The following is a 20,114-nucleotide window of genomic DNA, read 5'->3' as shown; positions in this document are numbered from 1 at the left end:
AAAGGAGCTTCTTCGATTGCTTTGCTGTCGTTGTCATACATTTATTTCACCAATAATCAACCTTCTTTGCTGGCTTTTACAGAGTTCTGTCTCTTGATACAGGGAGGCCGCGGTCAGAGACTTACCTTCAGAGGTGACCAGGGGGCAAGAAGCATTTAGCAGGTGAGAAGTGACGCTTGGTTTGGTGAACAATGATCACAAGTCACCTTTTTTCAGTGCCGTCGAATGGTTACTAAATGAATGGGTTGTAAGTCGAGGACTACCTTTAATTATTTCTTATGTTTATAACATCGGGCCGTATTCCTCATCTTGTACACGGCTCTTGAGCAGGGGTGAAATGCTACCAGTTCCAACAATCGTCGGAACTTTTTTTTTCCCCCCTTTTTAAAGCATTTTTAACTACCGGGTCTGGAAAACTGGTAGTTAAAAAAAAGCTTTAAAAGTTTTTTTAAAAAAAGTTCCGACAATCACGCGTCGCTCAGCTGATCTTCGAGACTTTTTTTTTTTTACTTTTTAAGCATTTTTTTTACTACCGTTTCTCCAGAACCGGTAGTAAAAAAAGGTTCTGACGATCACAGCTGTGGCACGCGATCATCGGAACCTTTTTTCTTTTTACCTATTAAAAGCATTTTTTACTACCGGTTCCGGAGAAACGGTAGTAAAAAAATGCTTTAAAAAAGTTTTTTTAAAAAGTTCCCAAGATCGCGCGCTATAGCGGATTTTCCCCACCCCCTTGCTGTTCTACTTACCTTCTCAAGCCTCTTTTTGGTGTGTACTGTACATGCGCGGACACATCACACCAGTGGTGAAATCTAAAATTTGTTAGTACCGGTTCTGTGGGCGTGGCTCGGGGGGGGTAATGTGACTGGGTGGGCGTGGCCAATTTTTTTTTTTTTTGTACTTTTAAAACCATTTTTTTCTACAACCTCTTCGGCGAAGAGGTTGTTAAAAAATGCTTTCAAAAGGCTCTGACGATCCAAGCTGAGTTCCCTGATCGGCAGAGGCTTTTTTAAAAACTCAGCTAGGATCGTCAGAGGCATTTAAAAGAAAAAAACCCTTTTTTTCTTTTAAATGCCTCTGACGATCCCAGCTGAGCCACGCAATCGTCAGAGGCTTTTTTTTTTTTTTTACTTTTAAAAGCATTTTTTCCACCGAAGAGGTTGTAGAAAAAATGCTTTTAAAAGTAAAAAAAAAAGCCTCTGATGATTGTGCAGCTCAGCTGGGCATGGTGGGGAAGCAGGGATTTTTGCTACCGGTTCTCCGAACCACCCGCCTCCATCGCTACCGGATCGGGTGATCCGGTCCGAACTGGGAGCATTTCACCCCTGCATCATACGCTTGGTGCGCAATGCACATGCATGGCCAGCGAACCAGTAGTAAACCGGTTCAGATTTCACCACTGCTCTTGAGTAACAGAGAGGCAACTTGGTTTCCTTTTTTGCTTTATTCATAGGGATGCATTAAGCTTACATACTGCAGATCTTGAAGAACAAGAATCGACTTTCCCTTTTACATCCAGTGGTGAGCTTCTTCTTGGACATTAAGCGAGAGAACGTCTGTTGTAATGCATAATCCCACTTAACAGAACTATGTGTAATAATATTAATGGAGATCTGGCAGGAAAATGTGGATCCTTGAAACCAGAGCTCACATTTATTTAACCATTTAAAGCACCGGAAGGTAGGATAAGAAACAATGGATGGAAACTAATCAAGGAGAGCAGCAACCTGGAATTGAGGAGAAATTTCCTGAGGACATTTATTTATTATTTATTTATTTATTTATCAATTTTTTTATACCGCCCTTCTCCCAAAGGGACTCAGAGCGGTGTACAGCCAAGATAAAAAGCAACAATATAAAAGTTAAAAACAATTTAAAATTATTAGATAGTTTGGCCAATCATCTAAAACACAAAACCCCATTAAAATAATATTTTAGGCCAGCCCTGCTTGATGGAATAATAGCGTTTTAAGGGCGCAGTGGAAGGTACATCAGTGGAATATTTAATCAGTGGAACAGCTTGCCACCAGAAAGAAGTTTGTGGGTGCTTCATCACTGGAGATTTTTAGAAGAGACTGAACAGCCACCTGTCTGGAATGGTATGGTATCTCCTGCTTGAGCAAAGGGCTGGACTACAAGACCTCCAAGGTCCCTTTCCCCAACTCCCAAAATTGACTAGTCCCTCACAGAGAGGACCTGCTAAACTTCAGAGGGAAGGGCATTCCATGAGACAAGGGCTGCCAGGGAAAAGGCATGCTTCCTAGATCCAATAAGAGGCCTGAGATCCATTTTCCTAGCCTTCCGAAAAGAAGGCACATCTCTTTCTGTTTAGCAATTGGGATTTTATATTACATACACCCATAAAATCATCACCGTCTTGTAATGACCCAATAATCCCTCGTGGGGATAATCCCTTCCGGGCAACTGAATGGAGCTGAGTGTTGTGACTCCAACTCCCTAGCCTGTCCTCATGGAGGAAGAGGACTCAGAAGGTGAGGGGGAGGAACTGGCAAGGCCTCCCTCTCCAGGACCTTCCTCTCTGGCAATGCCTCAGGTTCCATCCGAAGGCCAGGAGGAACAGCCTGGGATGTGCCAAGAGGAAGGCATTTCGGAGCACCCATTGATAGAGAGTGATACTGATGAATCCTGGCTTGATCCCAGGCAGCGTCGGAGGGAGAAGCGTGCGCAGCAAAGGAAGAGGCGTGGTAGGGCCATGGATTGAGCTGAGTCACTGAGCCACGCCCCACAAGGGATAAAAGGGGGCGTGATTGCTCGGCAGGCTTTGTGACGGACAAACGTTTAAAGTCACATCGTGAATCCTGCACTTCGGCTCAGATATATTTTGGACTAAACTCATGTGGATAATTTGTCGCTCTGGAAATGGACTGCAGATAAGGCCTCTCCTGTTTTTTGGGAGTACTAATTGGATTTGGCACGCATTTTACAAGTAGCTGCCGGAACTCTCGTCTGCCAGGAATTCTGGTCTGTTTATACAATACATTTTTGGCAGGTGTGTTGGATATTGCATTTGTCTGAGTGAGGACGGGGGACAAAACACTGAGTGTTTACTGGCCGGATGCCCTTCTTGTCGCCAATATGGAGGTTTTTTTCAACAGATATATCTTCAGTGTGCCCAGAGAGAGAAATATCTGCCTCTACTTAGGATCGAACTCACAGCCTCCGGATTGTGAGGCAAGGGCTCCACTCACATAAGCCCATAAAATGCTTCGTTCAAAATAACAGAATAACCGAATTGGAAGGCACCTTGGAGGTCTTCTAGACTAACTCCCTGCTCAAGTAGGAGACCCCACCCCATTTCAGACAACTGGCTGTCCAATCTCTTCTTAAAAACCTCCAGTGTTGGAGCACCCACAATTTCTGGAGGCAAGTCGTTCCACTGGTTAATTGAAAGTTTGGTTGACAATGGCTTTATACAGTAGCGGCCAAAATTGTGCAAACCTTTTGGGAAAAGTGCATTTTTGAGGTTTGATGGCTAATAACACCACTTTTTGGGGGGAGTTTCAAGATAATCCTATTCCACTGATGGAATGGCCTGGGAATAGCCCAGACCTTAACCCAATTGAAAATCTATGGAGCCGACTAAAGAAACTGGTTAGTCAGAAGCGACCCAGCAATAAAACCCAGTTAATAGAAGCCATCATTCAATCTTGGCTTCACATGATAACAGCTGCAGAACTAAAAGGATTGGTTCACTCCATGGGAAGACCTTGTAAGGCCGTCATTCATGCTAAAAGTTACCCAACTAAGTATTAACTGACACAGTGATAATTTTTGTGTATCTCATTTTTTCTATGTATATCTCATTTGTATATCTCATTTTTTCTACGTGTTTCATTTTTCTTCTTTATACTGTAACTGCTATTCTAATAGCAAATCCTTCATCAAAGTGATTGCATTACATTCTTGATTAAATTATCTTTCCATTGAGATATAATTTTATGGTACTACTCGAAAAAAAAGTGGTTATTACCCTGTTTCCCCGAAAATAAGACATCCCCTGATAATAACCCCAATCGGGCTTTTGAGCGCACGGCAATAAGGCCAAGCGCTTATTTCAGGGTTCAGAAAAATATAAGACAGGGTCTTATTTTCGGGGAGAAATGGTAGATAGTTTTAGAAAATATACTTTTCCCAAAAAGTTTCCACAATTTTGGCCACCCCTGTATGAACTATGGCATTATACGAGCTCAGCCATATATCTGTTAGAGGTCTCCCTTCAGCATTCAAGATGGCGTGCAAAATAACACAGTGATTTACAATCGGAAAAGATTGATGCCAAATTCAGGTTTTCGCCTTTCATCCTGCTGCATGATCAGCCTGAAGAATCAAATGGGGGGAATTTTTTGACCAAGGACCATTCCTGCTCTCCCCCCATCAGGTAAGAAAAGCTTCTGATGGAGAAAGTCCTGGTGAAAGAAGCCAAAAACAATTTGGCCCAAGCCTCACTATCTTCTGCAGTCAGGTGGAAGACGCTAACCATTACTAAGAGAGAAATTAATACCAACAGAAGAAAGTATTTGTAACTCAGAGTTGAACTGTAGGATCTCTCTGAGCTTATTTTCTTGCAGACGTTTCACTGCCCGACTGGGTAACATCATCAGTGCTAGAAGGGAGTTTGAGAGAGCAAACCCCAATCCCTTCTAGCACTGATGTTGTTATCTAGTCAGGTGATGAAACAGCTGCAAGAAAACAACTAAGCTCAGAGAGCACCAAGGACCCCACAGTCCTTCTCCTTCTTCTCCTTCTCCTTCTCCTTCTCCTTCTTCTCCTTCTCCTTCTCCTTCTTCTCCTTCTCCTTCTTCTCCTTTTCCTCCTCCTCCTCCTCCTTCTTCTCCTCCTTCTCCTCCTCCTTCTCCTCCTTCTCCTTCTCCTCCTTCTCCTTCTCCTTCTTCTCTTCCTCCTCCTCCTCCTTCTCCTTCTCCTCCTTCTCCTTCTTCTCCTTCTCCTTCTTCTCTTCCTCCTCCTCCTCCTTCTCCTTCTCCTCCTTCTCCTTCTTCTCCTTCTCCTTCTTCTCTTCCTCCTCCTCCTCCTCCTCCTTCTCCTTCTCCTCCTTCTCCTCCTCCTCCTCCTTCTCCTTCTCCTCCTCCACCTTCTCCTCCTTCTCCTTCTCCTTCTCCTTCTTCTCCTCCTTCTCCTCCTTCTCCTCCTTCTCCTTCTCCTTCTCCTCCTCCACCTTCTCCTCCTTCTCCTTCTCCTCCTCCACCTTCTCCTCCTTCTCCTTCTCCTTCTCCTCCTTCTCCTTCTCCTTCTCCTCCTTCTCCTTCTCCTTCTCCTCCTTCTCCTTCTCCTTTACCTAGTTGGGTAATGAAACATCTGCAAGAAAGCAAGCTCAAAGGGCACCAAAGATCTTGAAGGGGAATTTGATCTAACAACCCAGCACAAATCCTGGGAGATCAGTTTTAGTTGAAAATTCTCTTATGGAAATCCCAAAGGTGCTTTTTCTGAAAGGCAACTTGTATTTCCTTGGAGGTTTTTTTTTTTCCTTTGAAAACATTTTGCATCCAAGAAGCTTCTTAGATGAGAAGAGAAACCTTTTCAAAGGAAAAAAAAAACACAAAGTTCATTTGCCCAAGGAGATTCTCAGTCATGCAGATCCTGGCTGTCCCAAAAGTGCTTTTTCAGGAAGCAACTGGACTTCCTTGTTTGTTTATTTGTTTTGAAGACTTTTTGCTTTTCAGCCAAGAAGCTTCTTCAGCTCTGATGGGATAGTGGAAAATGGAAGGATTTATATTCCTTGCAAACAGCTGGTCATTTGCATCCTTTTAGAGGGTCGTTGAAGCACTTGGAGATTTATCTGTGTCCTCAGGGTCACCTGCTGTGGTCCACCAGCAGCCTGCGGAGCTGGCAGCAGAGTCAGACAGTGAGGAGGCTGGGGAGGACCATGGGTCAGTCCTGGAGGCTGGGGAAGGCCCAGATGAGGGCTCTGCCTTGGAGGTAGAGATGGGGCCAGGGCCATCTGAGAGTTATGCACGGACTCTGGAGCCTCTGGAGTCGGACAGCAGAGAGGCAGAGGAACAGGAGGAGCCTGTTCCTAGTGCCCGCATGAGCAAAGCTGCCAGAAGGCAAAAACAGCTAAAACAAAAGGGACGACTCAGGAGTAAGGCCTGGAGACGATTGGCCCCTCCCATAAGGCTTAAAAGAGGAGCAAAGGCACGTGAGCCCTTTGCAGGAAAGCAACATTGTTAATTCTGTTTCCAGTCGACATCTCTGTTTGATTCTGGACTCCGTGTGGCTTTGCCAAGTAGGTCTTTGGCAGCGTGTCAAAGGAGATAAAGTTTGGTGATAATCCCGAAGGACTTCTCCTGAAGGACTTTTTGCATCTAATTGGGACTCAGCTGTGAATGAACGTAATTCACAGCTGTTGCAATAAAATAGGTTTTTGGGACTACTCGTGTGTTTAATGACTCAGTAAGCTGTTCTGTCCCCGTCTCACACACGCACACCAGCAGTCGACCAAGAGTTAAAATAAACCAGCAGACAAGAATTTCCTTTGATAACAGAATTGGCAGCAACCCAGTGGCTGCTTGCCAAAAGTTTTTACTTACAAAGGGAGGTTTTTCTCCTCCGTCCGAAACATCAAAGTAAGTCCACAAAAGCCAAAGAATAGTCAAGTCCAGTCCAAAAATCAATCCAAGCAGAGCATATAACAAAGTTCCAGAAATGCAGAATGACTTGCTAGCTTTCAGTTTTGTTCGTCACAAGGCTTGACTGGCCACCACACACCCTTTTATCCCCTGTGGGGTGTGGTCCAGTGACCCAGCTTAATCTCTGGCACTCCTCTTCCTCTCCTGCGCGCGCTTATCTCTGCGATGCTGTCGGGGGTCCAGCCAAGACTCATCTCCATCGCTGTCCAACTGCAGCTGCTCCGAAGTGCCTGGCCCCTGGCCTATCTCTTGGCCTTCGGAGGACACCTGAGGCATTGCCAGAGAGGAGGGTCCTGGAGAGGGAGGCCTTGCCAACTCCTCTCCTTCACTTTTGGAGTCTTCTCCCTCTGATAAGACAGGCTCGGGGGTCGGAGTCACAACATAAGCCTAGGTCACAACATCACCTGAGTAGTTCTCCTGGCATTGAGTAGAGCTACTCAGGTGACCCTGAAGAGACAGATAAACCTCCAAGTGCTTCAACCACCCTCTAAAAGGATGCAAACGACCAGCTGTCTGCAAGGAATATAAATCTTTCCATTCCCTACTATCCTGTCAGAGCTGAAGAAGCTTCTTGGATGAGAAGTGAAACGTCTTGATGATTGAGAATCTCCACAGACATTGTCTTATGGAAGTACAACGTCAGCATGGGAAATGATGGTTCACGTTTGTAAGTGGAAAAAAAAGCAAAAAAAAAAAAAAGACAACAACTCTTGAAACGCTCCCTTTTAACATCCATGGTCTTTGCTCCCTGTAGTGTCCCAACTCTCCGCTCGCTATACCTCTTCCAAGAAACCCTCCTTTGAGGACCGATACAAAGATAGGTCTCCTGTGCACTCCTTGCTAACGGCTCCTTTGGATGACCTTAAGGCGGCTCCTGCACCTTCCTTCGAACGACGGTCCAGTCTGAGGAAGAACTGCTCCCCCCCAGAACCCACAACCACGACCACCAATCGAAGTAAGTGTCGAAAGTAATCACAGAGGATCTTTAGGGACACGACCAGCTCTTCCTAACAAAGCAAACCCTGAGGAAAAATATCTGGAAGCCGCAGTTGGTTCAAAATGTGGCAGACCAGTGGTGAAATCCAAATTTTTTTTTACTACCGGTTCTGTGGGTGTGGCTTGGTGGGTGTGGCTTGGTGGGCGTGGCAGGGGAAGGATACTGCAAAATCCCCATCCCCTTACCAAGCCACACCACGCCTACCGAGCCACGCCCACAGAACCAGTAGTAAAAAAATTTGAATTTCAGCACTGCCCCAAAGTGATCAAGTGGCTGATTTGATTCTTGTGCCAGGGGGATAGGGAATTCTGGGAGTTGAATTCCACAAATCTTAAAGCTGCCAAATTTGAAAAAAAAAGACTAGTTTATACCATGGTGTAATTTTCATGCGTAAATTCATAGAGAGAAGAATGAAGGAGCAATTTTTAGTGCTGTGAATATGTTTTTTTTTTTTCTTCCTGTCAATGGAAACATCACAAAAGTGTTTTTTTTTTCTTTTCGAACAGGTGTTTCTTTCAGCACTTCTACTTGTAAGTATATTTGTATTTTTTTTCCCCCCAACTTCCCATTGCATTCCTGATGACTGATAAAGATGTTTCTGGCTCAGTTTTCAGTGCGGAAAAATTGGCATTTTTTTTTCTTTTCCGATGCACAGAAATAATGAGAAAATAAATATTGTATAGTCCAGTTTGGTACAATACAACAAGTCAAACAAAATACAGGTAGTCCTGGTACAGGTACTTATGACTAAAGTTGAGCCCACAATTTCTGTTGCTAAGCGAGACGGTTGTTAAGTGAGTTTTGCCCCATTTTACGAACTTCCTTGCCACACTTATTAAGCGAATCCCTGCAGTTGTGAAGTTAGTAACCCGGTTGTTAAGTGAATCTGACTTCCCCCTGGACTTTGCTTGTCAGAAGGTCGCAAAAGGGGATCACATGACCCCAGGACACTGCGACCGTCATAAATATGAGGCGGCTGCCAAGCATCTGAATTTCGAATCACCTGGTTGCAGGGATGCTGTAACTGTTTATTAGAGTGAAATACGGCCATGTCACTTTTTTCAGTGTCGTTGTAACTTCGAATAGTTATTATACGAATCAGAGGTGGTATTCAGCCGGTTCGTATCGGTTCAAGTGAACCGGTAGTGGGTGGGTACATGCGAGGAAAGTGCGCGAGCGAGCAAAGTGTATGCGCGGAAGGCCGGGCGCATGTGCGGAAGGTGCGCGCATGCGTGAAGCGAGTATGCGCACGCGGAGCGAACCGGTGGTAAGAATATTGGAAACCCACCGCTGATACGAATGGTTGTAAATCCAGGATTACTTGTAATCTATATTTTGTCTTGCCACTAAGTGTAAACTCATTCTTAAATTCAATCCCCCTTCTCCAATGACAGGGGTCCTTTATGGATAATGTCATCCTCTTTATATTTTTCCTCCACAAATAAAACATTTCAGGGATTTGGGCTCAATTATCCCTGAAAGATAAGCGGATATCTTTATTCTGTTACTAAAGATTGGGGATTAGGATAAAAGCTGGAAGGGAAGGGAAACCCTCTGGAGGGTTGACGGCTAAACTCCACTTCTAACATTCATTTCGCTCTAGCAATTTCTCCTCTTGACGAGGCCTCATAGTGCTGTTCTGCCCCAACTACGGACCCCAAAGAACGCAGCACACACAAAGTCCGTTCAAACCTTAGTTTACTGAATAAACCAGTCTTTTACAACAACGGCTGTTAATTAATTGCATTAACAGCCGCCAAGAATTCAAAGAGGAATAACTGAAAACTTACTATGGTTGGCAGAATGCCCAGAAGCAATTTGCAGGAAGCTGATAAGATAAGCAAGACAAGACAGGAAGGTATGTGAACGAAGTTGTTCCCTGCAAATTGCTTCAGTCGGCGTTCCTCCTTAAATAGGCTAAGAGAGTGGCCAATTAGCCCCAAGCCTTACTCTCGAGACCTCCTCCTGAGGAGCCACTCCTGCCTTTTGGCAGTTCTGCGCGCCCGTGCATCGAGAAGAGGCTCCTCCTCTTCGTCCTCTTCACTTAAGGGAGCTTCTGGAGGTTCTGAAGGCCCTGGCTGAATCCCTGCCTCTGGCACCACATCTTCTCCAGCCTCCTCATTGTCCGACTCGAGTGCCAGCTGCACAGGCTGCTGGCGCAGCACCACACCAGCCTCCTCGCTGTCTGAATCAGCCACCAGCCACACAGGCCGCGTATGGGCCACAACAAGTGCTTTGATGGATCTGGGGATCAGCAGGTTTTGATCGTCAGTTAAACAGATCCCCGACGTTGATAGAGTAAATCTTTTTTTTCATTGAATGACAGAGACAGATTTTAGAAACAGGACTATAGCCACTTTTATGTGGTGCGGTGGCCTAGACGGGGAGCTCTCGCCTCACAATCAGGAGGCTGTGAGTTCGATCCTAGGTAGAGGCAGATATTTCTCTCTCTGGGCACAATGAGAATATATCTGCTGAACAAAACTCCGCATTGGCGACAGGAAGGGCATCTGGCCAGTAAACACTCAGATCCATTCAGTTGCCCAGACTCCACCCTACGAGGGATTATGGGGTCGTTAAAAGAAGATGATGACTATAGTCACTTTTATGGACTGCATTGGCCAAGGCAAGGTTACCCTTGATTTAACAACCATTTGTTTAGTGTCCGTTCGAAGTTACAGCAGAACTGAAAAAAGTGACTTTCGGCGAGTCCTTGCACTTAAGTTTAAGTTTAAGTTTAATGCGATTTATATGCCGCCCTATCTCCAATGGACTCAGGGCGGCACACAACAATAAAATGCACAATTGCACATTAAAACAATATAAAATTAAAAGTCCAAATTAAAACAATTTAAAATCAATTTAAAATCTATTAAGAACTCCCCCCCGCCCCCATCAGTCCAGGCTGTGAAACAGCCAGGTCTTCAAATCATGGCGGAACGAGCGAAGGTCAGGGGCCATCCGGAGCTCCAAAGGAAGTTGGTTCCAAAGGGTGGGTGCGCCCACAGAGAATGCTCTCCCCCTGGGGGTCGCCAGCCGACATTGTCTGGCCGATGGCACCCTGAGGAGGCCCTGTCTGTGGGAAAGCACCGGGCGATTGGAGATTGTTGCTGGCTGCAGGGGGTCCGACAAATATCCCGGGCCTAGACCAAGAAGGGTTTTATAGGTGATAACCAGCACCTTGAACCTCACCCGAAGGGCAACCGGTAGCCAATGCAGGTCGCGCAGGAGGGGTGTAACATGGGAGTGTCGGGACATTCTGGACCAGTTGAAGCCTTCGAGTGGTTTTCAAGGGCAGCCCTAGGTAGAGAGCGTTGCAGTAGTCGAGACGGGAGGTGACCAGCGCATGAGTAACGGTGCGTAGGGCATCTTGGTCCAAATAAGGGCACAGCTGATGCACAAGGCTCAGGACCAGGGTACTTACGAGACCGCCTTCTGCCACCAGTAGCCTCTCACCGACCAGTTCGCTCCCATAGAGAGGGGCTCCTCAGGGTGCCGTCGGCCAAATAATGTCAACTGGCGGCCCCCAGGGGGAGAGCCTTCTCTGTGGGGGCACCCGCCATCTGGAACAAGCTCCCCCGGGAGATACGGAGGATTCAAGACTTACGCATCTTCTGCCGCGCCCTAAAAACATTTTTATTCCAACAGGCTGGTCTGGACTAACTCTCCCTTTTAAATTGGCTTTTAAATTGGGTTTTAAATGTTTTTTAGATAAATTGGATGTCTTAATTTGTTTTTGTGAGCCTAAATTATTTAATCTGTTTTTAATAGTTTTTTAACTTTTGCATGTCTTTGTATTTTATTTTGGCTGTTCACCGCCCTGAGTCCTTCGGGAGTAGGGCGGTATACAAATATGATAAAATAAATAAAATAAATAATAAATAAGGCGGACTTAAGACGGTCGCTTGATCAAAATTTGGGCACAGGGCAGCCGGCTTGCATTTACAACACTTGCAGCCTGCTGGAGTCACCTGATGGCTATTTGCAACCTTCCCAGACGGCTTTGCTGACAGAGTCAATGTCAAAGGGGGGGGGGGGAGAGCTGGATTCGCTTAATGACTGTGTGATTCACTTAACAACTGCAGTGATTCCCTTAACAACCAGGACCAAAAGGTCATAAAATTGAGTACAGGTCGCTTAACAACCACCTTGCTTATTGACACAAATTCTGGTCCCAATCTGGTCGTAAGTCAAGGACTATTTGCATTTCATGGTTCTTGCTGGTAAGGTCAGTCCAAGGTGGCCTTCATTTAGGATAGGATAGGATAGGATAGTCCTAGATTTACAACAGTTCATTTAGTGACCGTTCAAAGATACAACATCACTGAAAAAAGTGACTTATGACCGTTTTCCACACTTACGACCATTGCAGCATCCCCATGGTCACGTGGTCAAAATTCAGAGGCTTGGCAATTGACTCGTATTTATGACGGTTTTAGTATTCCGGGCTCATGTGATCCCCTTTGGCAACCTCCTAACAAGCAAAGTCAATGGGGAAGCCCGATTCACTTAACAACCATATTGCTAACTTAACAACTGTAGTGATTCACATAACAACTGTGGCAGGAAAGGTGGTAAAATGGGGCAAAATTCACTTAACAACTATCTCATTCAACAACAGAAATGTTGGGGTCGGTTGAGGTCGTAACTTGAAGACTAAGAATGGAATGGAATGGAATGGAATGGAATAGAATAGAATAGAATAGAAAATATGGAATGGAATGGAATGGAATGGAATGGAATGGAATGGAATGGAATAGAATAGAATGGAATGGAATAGAATAGAATAGAATAGAATAGAATAGAATAGAATAGAAAATATGGAATGGAATGGAATGGAATGGAATGGAATAGAATAGAATAGAATAGAATAGAATAGAATAGAAAATATGGAATGGAATGAATGGAATGGAATGGAATGGAATGGAATGGAATAGAATAGAATAGAATAGAATAGAATAGAATAGAATAGAATAGAATAGAAAATATGGAATGGAATGAATGGAATGGAATGGAATGGAATGGAATGGAATGGAATAGAATAGAATAGAATAGAATAGAATAGAATAGAATAGAATAGAATAGAATAGAATAGAATAGAATAGAATGGAAAATATGGAATGGAACAGAACAGAAAAGAAAAGAAAAGAAAAGAAAAGAAAAGAAAAGAAAAGAAAAGAAAAGAAAAGAAAAGAAAAGAAAAGAATTCTTTATTGGCCAAGTGTGATTGGACACCCAAGGAATTTGTCTCCAGTGCGTAAGCTCTCAGTGTACATACAGGCAACAAAGTGATAGATCGTAGATCATAAATCATAGTTAAAATCACTAATCATAAGATACAAGCAACCAGTGATAAATCATAAGATACCAATAGGAGAAGGTATTAGGAAAGATGAGGAAAGAGAAGATGAGAAGGCTAATAGCAATACAGCCACACTACATGGGGTAAAAAAAGCTTTAGGCCCAAGACAGTGCTGTGGAAATTACAGGCAGGTGTTCAGCAGAGTGACAGCACAGGGGAAAAAACGATCTAGTTGTTTTGTCATGCAATTTATTCACTTAATGAGAGGGATTTGGTCCCGGGAAATTTTAACATGTCCGTTGTCTCCTCTTTCTCTATTTTGTGTACCTTCGTGTAAACCTAGTTGTTTTGCCTATGTTCTTTGGTTAAAAAAACAACCAATGCAAATTTGAGGCCAAAGTACACATGATAAGGGAGCTCCAGCTACACCATCGATACATATTCTACCTGCACCACTGTTTTTCTCAACCTTGCGGCCAAGGTTGAGAAAAACTGCTTTATGTAAAAAGAATCAGAATAGAGCTGGAAGGGACTTTGGAGGTCTTCTAGTCCAGCCCCCTGTTCAAACAGGAGACCCTATGCCATTTCGGACAAGTGGCTGTCCAGTCTCTTCTTAAAAACCTCCAGGGATGAAGCATCCACAACGAAGGACAGACAGACAGAGACAAACATCACTGCTTATGTTGCCTTCTTCTCCTTAGCAGATAACAAAGAAACAGCCTTAGTCCTTAAACAGTGGTGGGATTCAAATAATTTAACAACCGGCTGTCTGCCTTAATGACCGGCTGGGTGGGCGTGACCATGGTGGGCATGACCAGGGGGTGTGACAGACAGCAACCGGCCTCCTGCACCCCCCTGGGAGCAAAAACGGGCCACGGGCGGGGGGGGACGCACTGTTCCCTCTGTGCCCTGTTTCGGGCCTAGTAGGCCTCCCTGCAGCCTCTTGGGAATGAAAACGGGCCATGAGTGGAGGCGTGCCACACACCCCCGCTCCCCATTTTGGGCCTAGTAGGCCTCCCTACACTTATCTGGGAGCCAAAATGGGGCGCGTAGGGACTCCTGAAAGGGGCGGGGCGGGGCAGGGCCAGCCAGTAATTTAACTACCGGTTCACTCGAACCGGCCCAAACTGGCTGAATCCCACCAGTCTTTAAAGGGGCAGTGGAAATATTCACACTTCCTTTTCATGGAAGGAGCAATGCATATAGATAATCCTCAGTTTACAACCACCTGTTTAGACAATGGCACTGAAATAAAAAAATGATTTAGAGCTGGTCTTCGTGCTTTCAACCATGGTAGCATTCCCACGGTCAAAATTCAGGCGCCTTGGCAACCAGCACGTATTTATGATGGTTGCGGCATCCAGGAGTCCCGCGATCTCCGTTTGCATCTTTCCCAGCTGGCTTTTGACAAGCAAAGTCAATGGAGGAAGCCAGATTCGCTTAAGGACTGTGTGATTCACTTAACGATTGCAGTGATTCGCTTAACACTTACTCGCTTAATTGTGAACGACAGTTCATAACAACTTGGGCAAAAAAAAGGGGGGGAGTAAAATTAGGTGTGGCTCATTTAACAATTGCCTTGTTTAGCAGTGGGAATTCTGATTCCTATTGCGGTCATAAGTAAGGGACTATATATTCTGGAATCCATGAACTTTGTTTCTATGGGGAGAAACCTGAGCAGTTCTGCCAGTCCCGACAATCTAGTTTGGCTCTGGAACAACCAGGACTTTGTAAATGATAACGTAATGTTGTATATCAGGGCGCAACCCGTTATGCCCATGTGACACCCCTCCTGCGCGAGCTGCACTGGCTCCCGGTGGTCTTCCAGGTGCGATTCAAGGTGTTGGTTACCACCTTTAAAGCGCTCCATGGCATAGGACCCGGGTACCTCCGAGACCGTCTTCTGCCACCAATAGCCTCCCACCGACCAGTTCGTTCCCACAGAGAGGGTCTCCTCAGGGTGCCATCAGCCAAGTTATGTCGGCTGGCGACGCCCAGGGGGAGGGCCTTCTCTGTGGGAGCCCCTGCCCTGTGGAATGAACTGCCCCCGGAAATTCGTAAGATCTCCGACCTTACGCTGGGTGTTTCGCTGCGCATTGAAGACCCTGTTGTTCCGCCAGGCCGGACTATCAACACAATAGTTTTAAATTGGGGTATTTAAATTTATTGGGGTTTTAAATTTGAGCCACTTATTTAATTATTTTAAATTTTATATCATTGTTTTGTCTGTGTTTTTAAATAGGCTGTACACCGCCCTGAGTCCTTTGGGAGAAGGGCAGTATAGAAATAAAATTATTATTATTATTATTATTATTAAGGCCTGTAGGCCAGATCTGGCCTGCAGGATGCTTAGATCTGGCCCATGGGGCTGGCCTGGAAATATCAAAGGACCGGCCCGCAGTGCCTCTGTTGGCCATGGGCATAGGGCAATGGTAGGTTTCAAAATTTTTTACTACTGGTTCTGTGGGTGTGGCTTGGAGAAGGTTACTGCAAAATCCCCATTTCCTCCCGATTAGCTGGGACTTGGGCGGCAGAGAATAGATGGGGGTTGGGCCAGTCAGAATTGTTACTACCGGTTCTCCAAACCAGTTAAAATTTCCACTACCAGTTCTCCAGAACTGGTCAGAACCTACTGAAACCCACCTCTGGCATGGGGGGTTCCCGTATGCAGCCCCCCGCAGCCCATTTTCGGCCTCCACAGCCTCCTGCAGCACTCTGCCGGCCGAAAATGGATCGCGGGAGGGCCTCACACGTCCTCCCCCCGCAACCTGTTTTTGGCCGGCAGAGTGCTGAGGGGGCCATGGAGGCCGAAAATGGGGCACACACACCCCCTGCACCCCGTTTTGGCCGACAGGGTGCTGCAGGAGGCGTCTGTCCCTTCTCCCCTCAGCCCCCCCCCCCCGGCACCATCCACGGGGGAGAACTACAATGCCGATCCAGCACTCGAAATAATCCAGTTTGATACCTCTGTTGTAGATCGACACAACTACCGTTGAGCAGTGTTAATCATGTATTGCTCCTAATACTATTATTATTTATTTATTGGTTCGATTTATATGCCGCCCTTCTCCGGAGACTCGGGGTGGCTTACAATGCGTTAAGCAATAGCCTTCATACCTGTGTATATACCTGTTTAGTAGGGCTTTCAGGGGCCCCCTAAGCAATAAGCTGACTGGTGCCTTTTCCTTTATCGCTGGCAGCCCCACCTCTGCATGTGTGTGCTTTTTATATCTCTGATAGTTTACATGACTGGCTATTTTTTATCTCTAGCGATTCAGACGGGGGAATCCAGAGAAAATACTTGCAGGAAATTACAGAATAAGATGGAGAATCTACAAAACCTGGTAGAAACAATGCAGTTAAAAAACCAAGGTAGGGGAAATTGGGCTTTATCCTTGCATATTTATGACATCGTAAGCAGTGGTGAAATCCAATTTTTTTTACTACTGGTTCTGTGGGTGTGGCTTGGTGGGCGTGGCAGGGGAAGGATACTGCAAAATCTCCATTCCCACCCCACTCCAAGGGAAGGATACTGCAAAATCCCCATTCCCACCCCACTCCAGGGGAAGGATACTGCAAAATCCCCATTCCCTCCCACTCCTGGGGGAAGGATATTGCGAAATCTCCATTCCCACCCCACTCTGGGGGCATCCAGAAGTAGTATTTGCCGGTTCTCGGAACTGCTCAAAATTTCCGCTACGGGTTCTCCAGAACCTGTCAGAATCTGCTGGATTTCACCCCTGGTTGTAAGATCCTTTTGATATTGTGACACAGGGAATCACCTTGAGGATTTTAAAAACATCTTGATTGGCTTTCTGAGACAAGATTAATTGAAACCCGCCACTTTCTGAAGAATTTCAGAACTTGCAGTAACTTGCAATACACACAATTACACTAGGGAAGGCAGGCCCTAACTAATACAGGTAGTCCTCGACTTACAACCATTTGTTTAGTGACCATTTGAATTTACAACGGCACGGAAGAAAGTGACTTATGGCTGTTTTTCACACTTACAACTGTTTTAGCATCCCCACGGTCACGTGGTCGGATGCTTGGCAACTGATTCATATTTATGACGGTTGCAATGTCCCAGGATCACTTCGTCGACATTCTGATGAACCAAATCAATGGGAAAGCCAGATTCACTTTAACAACCATGTCACTAACTTAACAACTGCGGGGATTCATTTAACAACTGTGGCAAGAAAAGTCATAAAATGGGGCAAAGTTTATTTAACAAATTTCTCGGTTAGCAAGATAAATTTTGGGCTCAATTGGGGTCGTAAGTCAAGGACTACCTGTATCTATTCATACAGCACCTTTAGTATCCATGGCGCTTTTACGGTACAAAAGAGCTTCAGGCCACCTCCTAAAATTGCTATTCCTGACCTCTGTTAAGAAGGACCACCGTGGCGTCTGTCTGTAGCTGACAAAAGTCCACTTCATAAATTTATTTATATATTACAAGTCCTTTTCTGCCATTTCTCTCGTTGGACTTAATTTAAAGCAGGAGTGTCAAACTCGATTTCATTGAGGGCCAAATCAGGGTTGTGATTGATCTTGGGGGGCGGGGGTGGGGGCGGGTGGCCGTGGCCACCTTAACGTCACTTGTTTCGGGGGCGCCTGTGACCCGAGTACTCTGCCAGCAAAAACGGGGTCCCAAGCACCATTTTTGGCTGCCTCCTGCAGCCCTCTGCCAGCAAAAAACAGCGTGCGGCCCTCCCGAGCTCCGTTTTTGCTGGGAGAGGCATTGCGGGCTGGTCGTTTGCCGTTTCCAGGACAGCCCCATGGGCCAGATCTAAGCACCCCGTGGGCCGGATCCAGTGGTGGGTTGCTACCGATTCGCCCCGGATTGGGCGAACCGGTAGCAGCGGCGGCAGGAAACTCCGCCCACCCGCCTGGATGCTTCTGGGCATGCGCAGAAGTGTTGGGCGTGGGCGCGCGCACTCCCACTAGCGACGGGTTTGAAACCCACTACTGGCCGGATCCAGCCCACGGGCCTTGAGTTTGACACCCCTGATTAAAAGCATCTTACAAGATCATCATGCAAATGCATAACACATCTATCGAAACGTCAGTGTGTCACATGGCAAAATACAATCAGCAATTCTGGTATTACAAACATTAAAGCGTGGAGCTCAGGTGTGCCCAGGTGCCTATTTATTTATTTATTTATTTATTTATTTATTTATTTATTTATTTATTTATAACCCCTTATTGCTCGAGTCCCCTGTTGCTTCCTGAAAAAAAGCATGTTTCTAAAAGCTTCCTGAATCCTAAACGGAGGAAGGCAGCTCTTACATCTGGAAGAAGGTTGCTCTGGATGGGAAGGGATCCCGCAGAGGGCGCTCGCCTTTTATTTTTATTTATTTATGAGTATCGTCCCCACCCTTTATTATTTTTACAAATGACTCAAGGTGTCGAACATACCTAATACTTCTTTTTCCACCTATTTTTGCAACAACAACTGTGAAATGAGTAGGGCTAAGAGAAAGAGACTGGCCCAAAGTCATCCAGACGGCTTTCATGCCTAAGGCAGACTAGAATTCACAGTCTCCTGGTGATTGGCCCAAAGTCACCCAGCCGGCTTTCATGCCTAAGGCTGGACTAGAACTCACAGTCTCCTGGTGATTGGCCCAAAGTCACCCAGCCGGCTTTCATGCCTAAAGCGAGACTAGAACTCACAGTCTCCTGGTGATTGGCTCAAAGTCACCCAACTGGCTTTCATGCCTAAGGTGGGACTAGAACTCACTGTCTCCCGGTGATTGGTCCAAAGTCACCCAGCCAGCTTTCATGCCAAAGGCGGGACTAGAACTCACAGTCTCCTGGTGATTGGTCCAAAGTCACCCAGCCGGCTTTCATGCCAAAGGCAGGACTAGAACTCATCATCACCTGTGGGTTGACCCAAAGTCACCCAGCCGACTTTCATGCCTAAGGCAGGACTAGAACTCATCATCACCTGTGGGTTGACCCAAAGTCACCCAGCCGACTTTCATGCCTAAGGCAGGACTAGAACTCATCATCACCTGTGGGTTGACCCAAAGTCACCCAGCCGGCTTTCATGCCAAAGGCAGGACTAGAACTCATCATCACCTGTGGGTTGACCCAAAGTCACCCAGCCGACTTTCATGCCTAAAGCGAGACTAGAACTCACAGTCTCCTGGTGATTGGCCTAGTCACCCAGCCGACTTTCATGCCTAAGGCAGGACTAGAACCCACAGTCTCCTGATGTTTGGCCCAAAGACACCCAGCCAGCTTTCATGCCTAAGGTAGAACTAGAATCCCCAGTCTCCTAGTGACTGGGCCAAAGTCACTCAGATGACTTTCATACCTAAGGTGAGTCTAGAACTCACAGTCTCCTGGTTTGTAACCTGGTTCCTCCTTAACCACCCCCAAGAGCCATTTCTACACAACCTGGAGACATGAGAGAGATGCCGTTTGCCTTCCAGACCTATGTGGTGGTAACAACCATCCCTTTCCTTCTAGCAATGTCCACCATGATCAGATGTCAGGAAAAGAAAATAGAGCAAGCCAAGGAAAAAGAGAAGAAGCTCTCCAAATGAATATGCGGGCCCAGTTTTCAGTCCCTCAAAGAGGCATCCAGATTGCACCTCGCACGGGTAGAATGTATTTAAGCCTTCAGTTCTTGTTAATAATAAAAGTTGACATAGTTTTGTAATCTGTCCTTTGGTTTAGAAAAAAACAGACCAAGGCTGTTAGCTTCTCCATGACCTGGAAACGGCCCAAAGTGCCCCGAGAGAATTCATCCTGTGCCATTATGCGCTTTTATTATTTTAGGAATTTCCAGTTCGGCTCAAATGCATCAGCTCTGAAAGGCAGGAGCCGTGTGTGTGTGTGTTCTACTTACCTTTACTACCAGTTTGCAACAGGGCCGCGCGCAAACTGCCTTTGAGGAGCCAGATACAATCATTATAGTGCTGTTGGAAGAAATATCCTTCTGGGTTCAGTTCCAAGCGGGGAGAAAGACGCTGGAAACATGGTGGCTGTTTGGAAAGATGGTTTTAATGGTGGACAGGACCACATGGTTTGAGATTTTGGGCAAAAAGGTACATGGGTGAGAGAGAGAGAGAGAGAAAGAGAGAGAGATTTCTACTCTCTGTTGGGCTTTGAGTTTGAGCTTGTATTCCGA

At 45.8% G+C, this 20,114-nt stretch overlaps 1 protein-coding gene across 5 annotated transcripts in view; it reads left to right on the top strand.

The window, feature by feature from the left end:
- Positions 1–19,643, top strand: part of CCDC158 (coiled-coil domain containing 158) — a 77,408-nt gene extending 57,765 nt beyond the window's left edge. For all 5 annotated transcript variants that reach the window (XM_034431237.3, XM_087874862.1, XM_087874860.1 and 2 more), the window contains exons 19-24: positions 103–162; positions 1,454–1,521; positions 7,420–7,620; positions 8,169–8,192; positions 16,235–16,336; positions 19,451–19,643. In XM_034431237.3, the coding sequence (XP_034287128.2) occupies positions 103–162; positions 1,454–1,521; positions 7,420–7,620; positions 8,169–8,192; positions 16,235–16,336; positions 19,451–19,527 (532 nt within the window). In that variant the 3' untranslated portion in view covers positions 19,528–19,643. The remainder of the gene's footprint in view (positions 1–102; positions 163–1,453; positions 1,522–7,419; positions 7,621–8,168; positions 8,193–16,234; positions 16,337–19,450) is intronic.
- Positions 19,644–20,114: the final 471 nt, after the last annotated feature.

Source organism: Pantherophis guttatus, chromosome 8, assembly GCF_059756535.1.
Source record: "Pantherophis guttatus breed Tessera chromosome 8, ASM5975653v1, whole genome shotgun sequence".
NCBI classification, from domain to species: Eukaryota; Metazoa; Chordata; class Lepidosauria; order Squamata; family Colubridae; genus Pantherophis; species Pantherophis guttatus.
The sequence above is the reverse complement of the archived record's forward strand: the minus strand, read 5'-3'. Positions and strand labels throughout refer to the sequence as shown.